This window comes from Lampetra fluviatilis, chromosome 38 (genome assembly GCF_964198595.1).
Source record: "Lampetra fluviatilis chromosome 38, kcLamFluv1.1, whole genome shotgun sequence".
Lineage (NCBI taxonomy): Eukaryota > Metazoa > Chordata > Hyperoartia > Petromyzontiformes > Petromyzontidae > Lampetra > Lampetra fluviatilis.
Genome location: NC_136312.1, coordinates 319,859 through 335,622, shown reverse-complemented (window position 1 = coordinate 335,622; position 15,764 = coordinate 319,859). Strand labels below are relative to the sequence as shown.

The window sequence follows — 15,764 nt, the reverse complement described above, 5'->3', positions numbered from 1 at the left end:
GGCTGTGTCGGGTGGTAGCGGGTTTGACGACGCATTTATATTTACGCGATCTAACCCAAAATACCTCGATTATGGATAACATTGGTCGCGAAAGCCTACATGTTAAACAGAATGAACACGTTGGTGAGTGGGTGGACAAACTAGTTAATAGTGTGTGACAGGATGAGTTGGTAGGTGAGCAGGTGAATGAGCGTGTGGATAAATGAGTGCGTGGGAGAATGATTTATTCTGTAGGTGAGTGATTGGGTGATTGTTGCGAGTGGGTAGATGTGCGAGTGAGTTGGTGAGTGGCTTACTCGGTGAGTGAGCAGGTGAGTTGGTGACTCGGTGAGTGGATGAGTGACTGGGTGAGTGGGCGAGTGGATTCCTGGGCGACTGGGTGAGTGAGGGAGTACATGAGTTGCTGTGAGCTGCAGTCTGACGGTTAAGTGACTTCGTTAGTAGGTGAGCGAGTGGTGAGCGAGTGAGTGACTCGGTGAGCAAGTGGGTGAGTGAGTGGTTGTGAGCTGCAGTATGGAGGTCGAACGCTGAGCAGAGTCGCTGCCATGGTTCGTACCGCACTGGGCTTTAAACTCGACACACCTGAATTCGATTCCCGCTCGCGTCAAACGTACGTGGCGAGTAATATCTGAACCAGTATCGGGCCTCCCCTAGGTCAACTCAGCCTTAAGTGAGTACCTGGCGCCGTGCGTGAACACGGGTGGGGTTGCGTGTTTGGGAGGGGCCGAGGGTCAATACACGGAGCGAGGCTGCGAATCAGCGGCTACGGCTCCACCCCCCATCATCCCCGCAATCATCTCCCCCTGTCCCCCCGCGTCTCCATCGGGGACTCTGTCTACCTGAGTCTCTCTCTCTCTCTCTGTGTGTCACCCACCGTGTTTCTCTTGACTGTGTCTTTGCCCTTGAGTCACTCCGCTTGAATATATTTCCCCTGAATCACTCTCCTCTGAATTATCTCCCTTTTTGTCTCTCCCCGTGTCTCTCTTCTCGCTCTCTCTCCCCCTGCCTCTCTCCGACTGTAACTCTCTCTCTCGTCTCCCTTTGTCTCCGTGCACGTGTTCAAACTAACCACGTCGTCTCATTAGAACCCACCATCACCACCACCAGCAACCACGTTGTGCCGCCGTGAGTCGTGAGAAGATGCTCAACGTTCAGGCTCGGCGTGCGTCGAGGTACAGCGACCACTGCACACATACACCCACGAATCAACGAATACTCGACGAAATAATTGAATGAATCATCTTATGAGTAATGGAATTAATAGTTTCATGAATAATGGTATGAGTGATAGAATTAATAATTGAGTTAATAAGTGGATGCCTAATGGTATTAATAAGCAGACGAATCATCGAATGATTTATCGATATACTAGAACGAATAATTAAATGAGAAATTGAATGAATAACAGAACAAATACATTACAATAGTCCTATAAACGTTCACGCGAGCCACAATGTTTATAAAGGCTCACAATAGCTGTGTCCCAACTGTTACGAATTATAATTCGCCGAACCGCGCGTGCGCTTGCGTGTGTTGCTTCATGCGCTCGTTCGTTCCACGTCATTCGTTCCCGTGGTCAGGAGTGTTTGTGTGTCCCTGTGTTACTCTTTGGTTTTTTCGGTAAAGTCACGTAGAAATAAAAAAATAAATAAATTTAATAATAGCATACGACGTTTCAGATCAAGTTTGTCCGTGTATATTTATTCGGGGCATGAATTAATTCATCCGTGCATCCATCAATCTGTACATTGATTCGTGCATCCATCCACCCGCACATACATCTGTGCATTCATTCATCCATTCGTGCATTCATTATTCTGGCATTCGTTCATCACCCGTGCATGTATTCATAATAATAATGCAATTTATAACGCGCGCAAATTTGCGGACGTAACGGCCACAACTCAGAGGCGCGGAGCCAAGCTCAGAGTCGCTCGAAAGCGTGGTTATAGAGGTGAGTTTTTAAGTCTCTCTTGAAGGAGGCGATTGAGGTGATGCTGCGAATGTGCAGAGGGATGGCGTTCCAGACTGTTGGGGCTGCCACCGAGAAGCGGCGCATAGACATGACCATCCTGGATCTTGGTATCAAGAGGAAGTCGTGAGTCGCGCTGCGCAGGCATCTGCCGTGTGCTGAGCTGCAAGTTGTCAATAATGAAGAAAGGTACGGCGGGCAGGCAGATGTGAAGGCATTGTGGCAGAGGCAGGCGGTCTTGTATGTGACCCTGCTGGCGATGGGCAGCCAGTTGAGGGCACGGAGACAGGCGAGTGAGTCGGGACGGGGATGAGTGTGGCCAATGATGAGTGTGCTAGGTTGTTTTGTAGTCTTTGAAGTTTTTTTAAGTTGCCAGTGGAGGTCCGGACTAGGACGGAGTTGCAATAGTCAAGGCGAGACCCAACTATGCAACATGCCAATGTGTTGGCAATTTCAGTATCCGTGCACTCATTCATCTGTCCACTCATTCATTCATTCACCCACTCGCTCACCCACTCATACAGCCTCCCCTTCTCCTCCCAGCGCCGCACTGCACCCGCTGCTCACGCGTCTCCGGGGGGACGCGGGGCGCCTGGCCGGGGCTCGGGTGGCTACGACCACCCCTCTCCTCTCCGCCCCACTGCACCACTCCTCCGCCCGGCAGGCAGCAGCAGCAGCAGGAGGAGGGGCGGGGGCCCGGTACAGCTACGTGGTGGTGGGGGGCGGCAGCGCAGGCTGCGTGATAGCCGGGCGCCTCTCCGAGGACCCGGGGGCCAGCGTGCTGCTGCTCGAGGCCGGGCCCCGGGACACGGTGCTGGGCAGCAAGAGGCTCGCGTGGAAAATCCACATGCCCCTGGCACTCGCCTACAACCTGTGCGATGATAGGTGAGCAGCTGCGGGAGGTAGCGCTCATTTTAATGGTGGTGTGGTTGTGGTGGTGGCGGTGGTGGCGGTGGCGATAGAGCGACGCTCACAACAACGAGCGGCACACCGGATGGTTAAAACACAGCAAGTTGGCACAGTAGGGGGGCACAGCTGGTCCATCTGCTAGTCATCTCAGTAAGCCAACCCATGGCATCGCCTGGGTCTGTCCCGAGACCTCATGTCAGCGACCCTTCGACAATTCACGTGGCTTCAAAGTCCACCTGGCCTGGCGCAGGCGCCGTGATGACATCACCGTCACTTAGTGGCGAATGGCGGATGTTGGTATTGGTGGTAATAACTGACTGGCAAAATTGCCCCACCTACTGGGTCGGTGACGCTGTGGTGGGTTTGACCAATGCCATTGGAGTGACAAGCGAAACTAATCGGATAATGCCCTCACGACTCTTTCAGCTGCCAGTGGCCAGGCATGAGGGCTGGTGACCCCCCCCCCCCACCTTCAATTAAATTCCCCAAAAAACTAATAAACGAAATAAGCGTGCGTCGGAGAGCTCGAGGGGACAGGTACTATACTGGGATAAAATGAATCTGCGATAAAATGAACTCGTGCTCGATCCTTGCTCGATATGTTTACATCGCTAATGTGATTCCTGTCACATGATTTCTGGATCAAACAAGCCCACATTAGGCTGCCCCTTGATGCTGATTGGCTTCCTTCCACATTTACATAAATTATCATTAATTCTGTAGTAGATACATTTTATCCTGTTACAGCGTCTATGACGTCTCCTGGCCAAACTCCGTTTGGATACTGAACCCCCTCGCGGTTCCTCCAGACACAGCAGGAAACTACTGCGGTTGGCCACGTGGAATGTCCAAACACTCACCGCAGAGGAGAGGCTGCCATTCGTCTGTTGGGAGCTAGGCTGGTACCACCTGGACCTCTGTGGAATACAGTAGGTTTGGTGGGCTGGTCCCAGGTGTTGGCTAAAGTAGCCCCTCGGGATAAAGTCACCCTGTTGGATGCCTTTAATGATCTAGTGGGTCATGACGCAGCCACTTTGGCTAGAGTAATTGAAAAGCATAGGCCAGATCAGCTCAATAGCAACTGTAGGAAGCTGCTAGACTTATGTGCAGCCTTTCGGCTTGTAATCACCAAAACGCTGTTCCTGCGCGGGTGCATCCACACAACATCACGGGTGCACGCCGGGTTTAAGCAGATAACATCTGCTGGACTGTACAGGGGCCCATGTCCTGATACCATCAATCAATTCAAGATTCAATATCGCACCATATTCAGTAAAAATTAATCTGAGATCTAAGCTTGGATGGCACTGAGAAACTGAAACTTTAGTTAAACAGAAGAGAACATTAATGTGTTTAGTCCGGTCTTAAGCTGGCAGTCTGTTCCAGACCACCAGAGCTGCAGATGAGAAGCTCCGTTCTGCTATCCTAAGGCGAGTGGATCTCCCACACAAGCAGAGGTTCATTTCTGATGAGCCTACATTTCGTGGTGGTAAGAATGGGTGGATGGCATTGCTTAGGTAAGTTGGTTGGCCAGTTGCTTTTGCTATAAACGCGACCTTGAACAGTTGAGGCGATGGGGCAGCTGTGGAGATCTTGGAGGAGTCCTTATACATGGGCAGCGTGCTTATGAGCAGCGCCGGTTTGGTAGCAGAGGTCTATCTTCATATCAGTCAAACGGCATTATCTTTTCATCCGCTACCTGGACTGTCGCTACGCATGAAACTCCAGGTCTTCTTGGCCACAGTTATGCTTGCAAAACATTAAGCTCTCTGAACAAAACATCTGCGCTGGTTTAAACACATTCAAGTTGACCTTCCTTCGATCAATCCTCGGTTCAATTAGACTGGATTGTGTGAGGAGCTCAGGTTCTTGAAAGATCTGGACACGATCCGTCAGCAATCTGACTTGGCAGGCAAGGCTGCATTGGCTTGGTCACGTAGTCCATATGCCCAGCCACCATGCCCAAGCAGCTTCTGTTTGGCCAAGTAGAGGGGGCTACATGGGTGTTGCATTGTCTAGAGAAGAGATGGACTGATGTGGTACAGAATGATGTTGAATTCCTGATGACTAGTACCAGTCGTGCCAAGATTTGCCTCTGTAGAAGAACGCCCTCGTGAAGGAAGCTGCTACTCGGCAGTCGCCCTCCAGCAGCAACGGAGGGCAGAGGAGCGACGCTCACAACAACGAGCAGAGCGCCGGGCAGATACAACGCAGAAAGTTGACACAGTGAGGAGCACAGTTGGTGCATCTGAAGACTAATTTGAGATTGAAAACTCATTACTTTAGAACTGCTTTTTTTGTTTAGTTTGGTGTCCTTCCACCGCACCTCCAATTAACACGGTTGTGAAAGAAGTTCAACACACGCACATTTGCAAGTAATTTCAGCCAATCAACCGAGATTGTTCCATGACATCCCGCCAGCAAGCCTTCGGAATGTCTTGTGGGCTCAAAGTGCACTTAGCCTGGAACACACGCCGTAGTGACGTCACCACCACTCAGTGGTGAATGACGGTTGTTTTCATCAGGGGGGTGACGGGAAACAACAGATTCTGTCCCGCTGCCGCACGGCCCCCCACAAGGTACCCCCCCCCCCCCCTTCCCTACTGCTTGCTGTGATGCGCCTCAGGTACAACTGGTGCTACCACACGGAGCCCCAGCAGCACATGGAAGGACGCGCCCTCTACTGGCCACGTGGCAGAGTGCTGGGGGGCTCCTCGTCCCTCAATGCCATGGTCTACATTCGCGGCCACGCGCTCGACTACGACACGTGAGCCTCGCCCTCACAACGGAGAGACCCACAGAGGCGCGGATAGGTTGACGGACCAACGCAGAGACGACTCAGAGACCCACGGGGCTTGCTTAGAGTCACAGACTGGTGTACAGTTGCACAGACTCGCATAGAGACCCATCGACAAATCTCGAACCACGGGCTTACAGAGTCAAAGACTCACATAGAGAATCATAGACTCGCATAAAGACAAAGATCCCCCGTATAGCCTTACACAGACTGTTGGGGCAAGTGCTGTTAGCAAGTAGCACCGATGAAGGCCGGAACGGCGCACAAGGGGGTGGATCGCCAGAACCACGCCCGGCCGCCTTTGTAACCCCGAGTGGTGATGTTTACACACCGCACAAGGTACTCATTTTAATCTGGGTCGACCTAGGGGAGGCCCAAGACCGGGTTCAGATAATCGTAAAAGCTTTTAGCCATGAGCTGGAATCGAACTCGGCTCGCCGGGTTTCATAGCGCAGCGTAGCGCTAACCGCGACACGACCCCACCACACTCATGTACATACGCATAGACTCCCGTGAAGACCCATGTACTCATGGATTGTCTGTTGTGTGAGCCTGCGAGGCTGATCGAGCGGGGCACCTCCCACTGCAGGTGGGAGCACGACCACGGCGCGCGGGGATGGTCGTACGCGCACTGCTTGCCCTACTTCCGCCGCGCGCAGAGCCACGCGCTGGGCGCGGACCCGTACCGGGGGGGCGACGGCCCCCTGCACGTGTCGCGCGCCGCCCCCGGGGACCCCCTGCACGAGGCCTTCCTGGAGGCGGCGGCGCAGGCTGGGCATCACATCACTGGGGACATGAACGGGTACCGGCAAGAGGGCTTTGGCTGGATGGATCGCACCATACACCAGTGAGTGAGTGAGTGAGTGAGTGGCATCATCCACCAGGGTGAGTGAGTGGCAACATCCACCAGGGTGAGTGAGTGAGTGAGTGAGTGGCATCATCCACCAGGGTGAGTGAGTGAGTGGGTCAGGATAAAGGCTCAGTCCTGCAGTGGCAACATCCTTCCTGCAGGCCTTCATGGTCCCTATTCTCCAACAACATTTGGCCAAACAGCCTGCTCGAGGCTCCCCAGGGGACCTCTATCTTCATCTTCGTGTGCACCAGGCAAGCGCTGGAGCACGGCGTGTGCCTACCTGCACCCGGCGCTCTCCCGGCCCAACCTGGAGGTGCGGCACCGCGCCAGCGCCACTCGTGTGCTCTTCGAGGGCGACCGTGCCGTGGGCGTGGAGCTGCTGCGAGCGGGGGTCATGGAGCGGGTGAGAGAGGGAGTCGTGGAGCGAGTGACAGAGGGGGTCACTGAGCGGGTGAGAGAGGGGGTCACAGAGTGGGTGAGAGAGGGGGTCACGGAGTGGGTGAGACTGAGGATCATGGAGTGGGTGAGAGGGAGGGTCATGGAGTGGGTGAGAGAGGGGGTCACAGAAAAGGGGTCACGCAGCGGGTGAGAGAGGGGGTCATGGATTGGGGTTATGGAGCGGGTAAAGAGAAAGTGTCACGGAGTGGATGAGAGAAGGGTCACAGAACAGGTGAGAAAGGGGGTCACGTAGCAGGTGAGGGGTCACAGAGAGGGGGTCACGGAGGGGGTGAAAGAGCGGTCACGGAGCACGTGAGAGAGGGTGTCACGGAGCAGATGAGAAAGGGGGTGACGGATTGGATGAGAGAGGTCACAGTGCGGGTGAGAGCTAGGTTCTGGGAGAGAGCAAAAGTGGGGGCCATGGATCGCAACGTGTGGCCAGCATCACATGGGTGGTGACTGTCCATTGCAGCTGTTTGCCGAGCGGACCTTACCGCTGTGACGATAAGCTGCTGCTGCCACTGATGCCGATGATGCTGCTGGACTTACGGGGACGATGTGAATATGGCTCGGAGCCACGCAGGGCCAGTGGTTGGGGTTGCAACGAATTCTTTCCGCGTCGAATGCCAGGTGTACGCGGAGCGGGAGGTGATTCTGTGCGGAGGAGCCATCAACTCGCCCCAGCTGCTGCTGCTGTCCGGCATCGGACCCGAGAAGGAGCTCAAGAGGCTCGGCATCCCGGTGCTCGTCAACAGTCCCGGTGGGTCACCGAGGTTCCGCGTTGATTTTCGTGAACTCGGCGGACCAGAATAGAGGGAGCTCAGTCAGGATAAGAAATGCAAAACGAATAAAGTTCAGCAATGGAGCCAAATAGATGATGATGACGATGATCATGACGATGCTGACAATGTCGAAGATGATCATAACGATGGTGATAATGGCGATGATTATGATGATGGTGATGATGATGATGACGATGATGATTATGATGATTATGGTAATGATGATACTGATTATGACAATGATGATGGTGATTGAATCATAGTACCCCACCCACACGTTGTGCGTGAAGGCGTGGGCCTGAACCTGCAGGACCACCTGGAGGTGTACGTGCAGCGGCGTTGCCTGCAGCCCGTGACGCTCTACGGCCTCCTGCGGCCGCACCGCACGATCAGTGCGGGCCTCCAGTGGCTGCTGCGCTTCACAGGCATGAGAAAGCCCCCCCGGCCCCCTCCACCCCTCCTCCCCCCTCCAAAGTGTATTAATTATCAGCGCGCCCACTCCACCAGCGATACAGCTGCGTCTCTCCATGTGTCCCCCGTGTCTCCGTGTTCATCCCATGTCTCTGTGTCCCTGTATGTCCGTCTCTCCATGTGTCCCCCGTGTCTCCGTGTTTATCCCATGTCTCTGTGTCCCTGTATGTCTGACTCTCCATGTGTCCCCCGTGTCTCCGTGTCCCGCCCAAGTCCCCGTGTCTTCCCCGCTCCCCCCTCCCCATGTCCCCATGTATCTCCATGTCTCCGTGTGATCCTCTGTGACGGAGGGAGTTTCAAATTATCCCCGCTATAGAGTCGATATACGTCGTGCTAAGGACATTGGGGGGTGGTGTGATATGGGGTGATATGGGGAAAGAAAACACACCAAGGTTGCAACAGCAAGGGAAGGGGAACTTGGTGAAGGTGAGGACCAGGCACGGGAGGAGAGGGGGAACAACAACCACCACACTGCTTGACTATAGTGTGGGGTCTCCTCCCTTCAGCGAGGCTTCCACTTGTGTCCCCGTGTGTCCCTGTGTGTCCCAGTATGTCCCCGTGTGTCCCCGTATGTCTCCTCGTGTACCCGTGTGTCCCCTCATGTCCCCGTGTGTCCCTTCGTGTCCCCCTGCCAGGCCCCTGTGCCACGGCCCACATGGACACGGGGGGGTTCGCTCGCTCGGAGCCCTCGGTGGCTCACCCTGACGTCCAGTTCCACTTCTTGCCCGCCCAGGTGATCGACCATGGCCGCGTAGACCCAACCATGGAGGCCTTCCAGGTGAGCAGGGGGACATTCCACGTTACCCCGGCGGGGGCAAGTACAATGCTCTTTTGTTTTCTGTATGTATGTTGAACTTCTTTCGCACCCTACGCAGCCGGACCGTGCTCATCGGAAGTGCAAACGAGCAATGGTAATGAGAACGCACACTCAAGCTGTGCTTTACCCAGCCCAGATAGATGATAGTGATGATGGTGGTAATAGTGACAATGGCCGTAATGGTGATGATGTTGGCAGCGGTAGTGGTGGCGTATGCACACCCACAGAACATGAATTATCAGCGGAGGGATGCAGCACGGCCGATGAGTCAGACACCTTCTATGACCTGTCCCAGGTGCTAGCTAAAGTGGGCCCTTGGGATATAGTCATTCTGTTGGGTGACTTTAAGGCCCGAGTGGGTCATGACGCTTACACGTGGGCTAGAGTGATTGAAAGGCATGGGCCAGATTAGCTCAATAACAATGGTAAGAAACAACTAAACTTTTGTTCAGCTCATGGGCTTGTAATCACCAACACGCTGTTCTGGCATCGGTGCATCCACACAAAATCATGGATGCACGCCGGGTTCATGCAAGAACATCTGCTGGACTATATAGTGACGAAACGGCAGATGCGGGCCCGTGTACTTGACACCAGGGTCTATTGTGAAGCTGATCTTTTCATTGGCCATCGCCTCGTCATCTTCAATATGTGCATTCCATACTTTCATTGTGGTGGCCATTGTCCATCTAGGACACCACTCAAATCCAGAATATCCTGGTCTTGTCTAGTCGATGAAGGTTGCAAGCAATATTTTCACCCTTCCTGATGCTGAGGGGTAATGGGTGTCTTTCAAGATGGCAACTCATGCCGCTGCGATGGTTGCTTTGGGTACGTGATCCACAACTTCCCCAGCAACCCTGACTCATGGAGGTGTTGCAGCGAGTTGAAATTAAGTGACGGGCCCACGGATGTTGTCTGGCCCTGACACTATTAAGTGATGGGCCTACGGATGTTCCCTGGCCCTGACACTATCAAGTGGCGGGCCTACGCATGTCCTCTGTCCCTGACACTATTTAACATATTCCTTGAGCAGGTAGTTCAAAAAGCTTTTCATGGCTGTACCGTTTGGAATTTCTAGCTGGTACAGATAGGTGGAATTTCTAGCTGGTATAACTCGCTACTATTCAACCATGCTGTGGATTTGGATGATCTGGTGATTCCTGCCCACTCTGAGGAGTTAGAGGTGCTACTGCTGAACCGGGAGCATGCTACTAAGAAGTGGGTGACTTACCATCAGCCCCACCAAACAAAGTGCCTGTATGTCATTGCATGGGTAGTGAGTCCAACTGAGTCGCAGATGTTGTCTTGGGAGCAACACTATTTATTTCACCAACTCAACATAACATAATACAACCTACACTTGGGTGTTGAATGCCCATCTAAGCCACGCTACGGCAGAACTACACACAGTTCGCTATCCCGGCCCAGACCACAAGCTGGGTCCCAGACCGCGTGGCTAGAGGCTTCTTTAACCCAACGTGGATCTTCTTCACGAGCAACCCGAAGAACCTCGAGCCCCTCACGGGGCCCCCGTTATATCGGCCTGTTTTATACCACGTGACCACCCAGCGGCCCCCGTCCACCGGTGGCCCCCCTCCAATATCATCCGGTCACGTGTCGGCAGGTCATCCAGCGTATCATGCCCCTATGTAACCCTGGCTGGCTGACACTCCCTTTCGCTCCATCACCGGGAGCCCGCACCGCACACTATGTGGTGCCTCCGCGCTGACCAGCGTGCACCCAAGCCCCGCTAGGGCTGGTACTATGCCCAGTAAGCGGGCTATACATAATACCAACACATTATCCACTGTGACTTCGTAAGCCCAGCACCACACAGTGACATTCACAGTCACCACACATGCTCCCCTCCCTCCATCCCCCATGAGTGATGGAAAAGTTGTGGCGAGAGTAGAGAACTTTTTGTACCTGGGCAGTGTTTTTATGGCCAGTTGAGTGGCATTATATTTTCGTGAGCTTTGCAACGCCGTGTGGAAGATACCCGGCCTATCGCTCCACATGAAGCCCCAGGTCTTCTCGGCCACAGTTATGTCCTCCCTCCTCTATGCTTGTGAAACGTGGAGTCCTCTAAATAAAAATCTGCACTGCTCGGCTGTCCACGTTCCATCCTGGGTTTAATCAGACGAAATTGTGTGGGGATCTCACAGACCCTTGAAATATCTGGATACAGATCCATCAGTGAGCTCCTCTAGCAAGCAAAGTTGCGTTGGCTCGTATAGCCCACATGCCTAGTTGGATAGTTGGGGCTAAATAGGCGAGGCACAGGCAAGAGAAGATATGGACTGAAATAGTACTGGAGGATGTGGAGCTGATTAGACTTATTCATATTCTAGGTTCTTTCGGTAAAGTCACGTAGAAGGGAAATGATAAAATAATAATATATAACTGATTAGACTTGCCAATGATGAGTACCAGCTGTCTCAATATCTATGTGGAGGAGGCCTGTGAAGATGCCCCTGGGCAGTTGGGGGCAGTCACTCCAACAACAATTGAGGGTAGAGGAGTGACGCTCACAACAACGAGCAGAGCACCGGGTGGCTAACACAACAAGTTGGCACAGTGAGGAGCACAGTTGGTGCATCTGCCATTCATCTTAGTCAGTCAACCCATGGCACCTGAGTTTGTTCCATAACCTCCTGTCAGCAAGCCTTCAACACTTCATGTGGCCTCAAAGTGCTCCTAGCCTGGGAAAAGCACTGGGGTGACGTCACCGCCACTTAGCAGTGAATGGTGGCTGTTGTTGTGTGTTCATGTGTGGGAAGTGGCGATTGGTAGTTGTTTTTTGGTGTTACAAAGTAATGATTTGGATGATGACAGTCATGATAACGGTATTGATGGAGGTGGTGTTGATCATGTTTGTGTTGGTGATGCTGGTCATGATAGTGGTGATGATGGTCATGATGATGCTAATGATGGAGATGATGGTGATTATGGTCCTGATGATGGTGGTCGTGGTGATAATGGTGATTATGGAGCTGAAAGTGGTGGTGGTGGTGATGGTGGTGATGGTGGTGATGATTTTGATGGTGGTAATGATGATGATTCTCGCAGCGGCTTCTGGCTGGCCATTGAACAAAGATGGTCACTGCATCACACGCTTTTGGATGCACTTCTGCGGCCATTTGGAACGCTCTTCGTTCAGATATTAGGAAGCCACTGGAGCTATACATATGTAAATCATCTAGATTGACAAATGTATTTATTTAAAACAGCTTTTTTTGTTTAGTTTATGCTCTTTTCCCAGCACACTCCGATTATCACGGTTGGCTACGTATCGTATGAAAAAAGTTTAACATTAGTATGTAGTGGTATAGCACTGGCTGCTGACGAAAAAGGGTAACTGCGGTGTACGGCAGTACTCGCGTCAGCAGGCCACGATATATACGAGAGGGGGACATCTAGGGGAAAGGTCACAGAAGGAGCCCATCGGGGAGCCCGGGAACCCACTAGTAGGTTCCAGAAAGGGGAGTATAAGAGGGGGCTGTCGCTGGAAGTGGGATTCCCGTCGTGCTGTTCAAGATCATTGTCGTCACCATCTTGTCGTCGTCACCATCTCCTCGTCATCGTCACCATCTCCTCGTCATCGTCTCCATCTTCACCATCTCGGGGTGCTGTTAGTCAGACAGCCTACCAACTGTTCTAAGTAGTGCCACCGACAACAGATGGTCTTAATTAAAATAGTGAGCACCCACGTAGGGTGTGTATTATCCCGATGGTGCTTGTTAAATCAAAGAAGTGGCTCCAGTTATTACTGTCTCCGATCTGCGTCACTACACATACATGATGATGGTGGTGGTAATAATGATGGTGGTGATGTTGCTTCTGATCGTGATCAGATGATGATGCTGATGATGATCTTGATTTCCCTCCACCTTGTCAGGCCCACGTGGGGTCGTTGAGACCAACGAGTGTGGGCTGGCTCAAGCTGCGATCCACCAACCCCACGGATCCCCCCGTAATCCAGCCCAACTACCTGAGCACAGGTGAGCAGGTGCCGTCGCATGATGCCCGGGTCGCGATGCGTGCACAGCAGCGGCTGTCACATCCTTTACAATACCATACAAGGTGGCGTTGTGCCTCACAGACGCAGGCTGCGGTTGTTCCAAGGTGTAATAAAGGACTCTTTCACTGTGTCTGTCTCCGTTGTCCTTTATTGGGTTCTTTACACTTGCCCCACACGGCCCTCGCTCAGAGCCTCCCCGCTTGGCAGCTCGACAGCTGCCGTCGCTCCCGTAGCCTTTCTCCACTCCGATGCAGCTCCGCTGCAGGTTCCCTTGTGCAGTCCTCCGGCTGCTCTCACTGCAGCTCCACCGCTGCTCCCCGTTCCTCCCTTGCTCGGTCACCGCTGGCCGACGGTGCCGAGTCGCACCGTGTGGCGATCTCGCCACTCTCCACTCTCCGCCCTGCGTGGCCTCACTCTCTCTCTATTCCCAAACTCTCCTCCCGTCTCTTCCGGTTCTCTCCCTTAAGACCTTACCCCTCTCTCTCACGTGACCTAACCCCTCCCCCCGTGACGTCATATCCGCGAGGCCGTTTACGCCCGCATTACAAAGGTAAGGAACGATGTTACTGTGTAGTCTAGCCCTAGTGAACCCACAGTGGCAGCTGTCCTCATGCATTAATCTGATAGTAAGGGGGCAATGTTGCTGTGTTGTTTAGCCATAGTGTACCCTCAGTGTCAGCTTTCTCTGTACATCAATCTGATAGTAAGGGGTGGTGTTGCTGTGTGGTCTAGCCCTAGTAAACCCCCAGTGGCAGCTGTTCTTGTGCATTAATCTGATAGTAAGGATGCGATGTTGCTGTGTGGTCTAGCCCTAGTGCAGCCCCAGTGGTTGTTGCTGTGTTGCTGCTATATATGGAATCCCATTTGAGTAACTTGCGGTGTACATTTCCGTCCACCATGAGTGAAGCAGACGGCAACGTAAGTAGCATTGTTATGGATTAAAGCACACCGCAGTACTGACCAGGGCGGCCAGCTGGACTCGAGCCGTGAACCTCGACAACAAGCGACGAATCCACTACCGCTGGGCCATGTCGTATGAGTAGACGTTCTTAACCAATAACCGGCAAAACGATCCCAAAACCGGTTACCGGCTCAGACTGGAAGGAACCAGCAAACCGATTCCAGAGGAACGTGAGTATTGAGTCTAGCAATGAGCGCAAACGTACAAACCATGTGTGTGTGACTGAATCACACGCAGAACCAGTATGTCATTGCGTGAGTCCTTGTGTGTCTGTGCCTCTGTGTGATAATGTGCATCTGTGTCTCTGTGTGTCTGCGTGTGTGTCTCTGTATGTATCTGTTTGAGTCGGTAATGTGTTTCTGTGTGTGTATCTGTGTGTCTCTGTATGCCTCTGTGTGAGCCTGTGTGTGTCTGGGTCTCTGTGTTAGTCGTTGTGTCTCTGTGCGAGTCTCCGTGTAGTGACTTTGTGGGTCTCACCCGACCCACCCCCCCGTAACCCCCCCACCCCCCGTTACCCCGTGCGTGCGTGCAGAGCGCGACGTGTGGGAGCTGCGCCGCTGCGTGGAGCTGGCGCGTGACATCTTCTCGCAGCCTGCCCTGGGCCCCTTCCGGGGTGCCGAGGTGTCGCCGGGTCCCGACGTCACCTCGGCAGTGCAGCTCGACGCGTGGGTGCGCCGGCATGCCGAGACCGCCTACCACCCATGCGGCACGTGCCGCATGGGCGACACGGCCAACGCCGTGGTAGACGAGCAGGCGAGGGTGCGCGGGGCGGGTGGCCTGCGCGTGGTCGACGCCTCGGTGTTCCCGTGCCTGCCCAGCGGCAACACCAACGCGCCCGTGGTAATGGTGGCCGAGAGGGTGGCCGACATGGTGAGGGGTCGCGAGCTGCTGCCGCCCAGTGGCGCACCCGTCTACTCGGCGTGAGCTGGGGGAGATGGTGGTGGGGAGTGGTCATGCAGCATTTAGCGCGCTGCACTAAAAACACGGTTATCTAAGTTCGTTTCACACTCATGGCCAACACCAGTGACGATTATTTGAACTGGTCCTCGGCCTCCCCTAAGTCGACTCAACATCAAATGAGTACCTGGTGCAGTGTGTAAACATCGCCACTAAGGAGACAAATGCGACCGTGCTTGGTGCTGGCCACCCACTTCCTCGTGCACTGTGCCGGCCTCGATAGGTGCTCGCTAACAGCACTTTCCCCAACAGTCTGTTAAGACTTTTTAGGGGATCTTTGTCGTTGTTTTTGGTGATGGCCTTGCTGATGGTAATGGTGATCATGATGGTGGAGGTGGTGGTGTTGATGATGATCGCGACGACGATTATGTTTATTGTGATGATGATGGTGGTGGTAGTGGTGGTGGTGAAGATAATCGTGACAATGCTAGTGGTGGTTGTTGTGATGCATCGTTGATGTGACTGGGAAGCAACATCCTCATCAATACTCTTTGGTTCTTTCGGTAAAGTTACGTAGGTATAAAATAAAATCAATCGCGACGTTTCGGGCGCAATACAAGCGTCCGTCATCAGGTGGGAAAGCATGATCTGCTGCTGAGGCAGACTTTTAAAAGTTTGAAATGGGTGTATCCCACGGGTCATAAAGAAGTGGGTGAGGCTAGTGATGTTATTGTAAGAAATTAACATGTAAATGTAAGATCGGAGAGTGGCCTCCTCGACGAGGGCATGGAAGTGGCTATGTTAATGTGAGAGATAAGCATGTTAATGTTAAATCGAATAGTG

At 53.2% G+C, this 15,764-nt stretch overlaps 1 protein-coding gene across 1 annotated transcript; it reads left to right on the top strand.

Moving 5' to 3' along the window:
• The first annotated feature begins 1,140 nt into the window (after positions 1-1,140).
• CHDH (choline dehydrogenase) lies at positions 1,141-14,948 on the top strand. Its single transcript, XM_078874268.1, is given in 10 exon segments — positions 1,141-1,172; positions 2,516-2,857; positions 5,508-5,648; positions 6,268-6,533; positions 6,783-6,934; positions 7,600-7,729; positions 8,042-8,176; positions 8,858-9,000; positions 12,941-13,043; positions 14,557-14,948. Coding segments are annotated over 10 exon segments (1,836 nt in total).
• Positions 14,949-15,764: the final 816 nt, after the last annotated feature.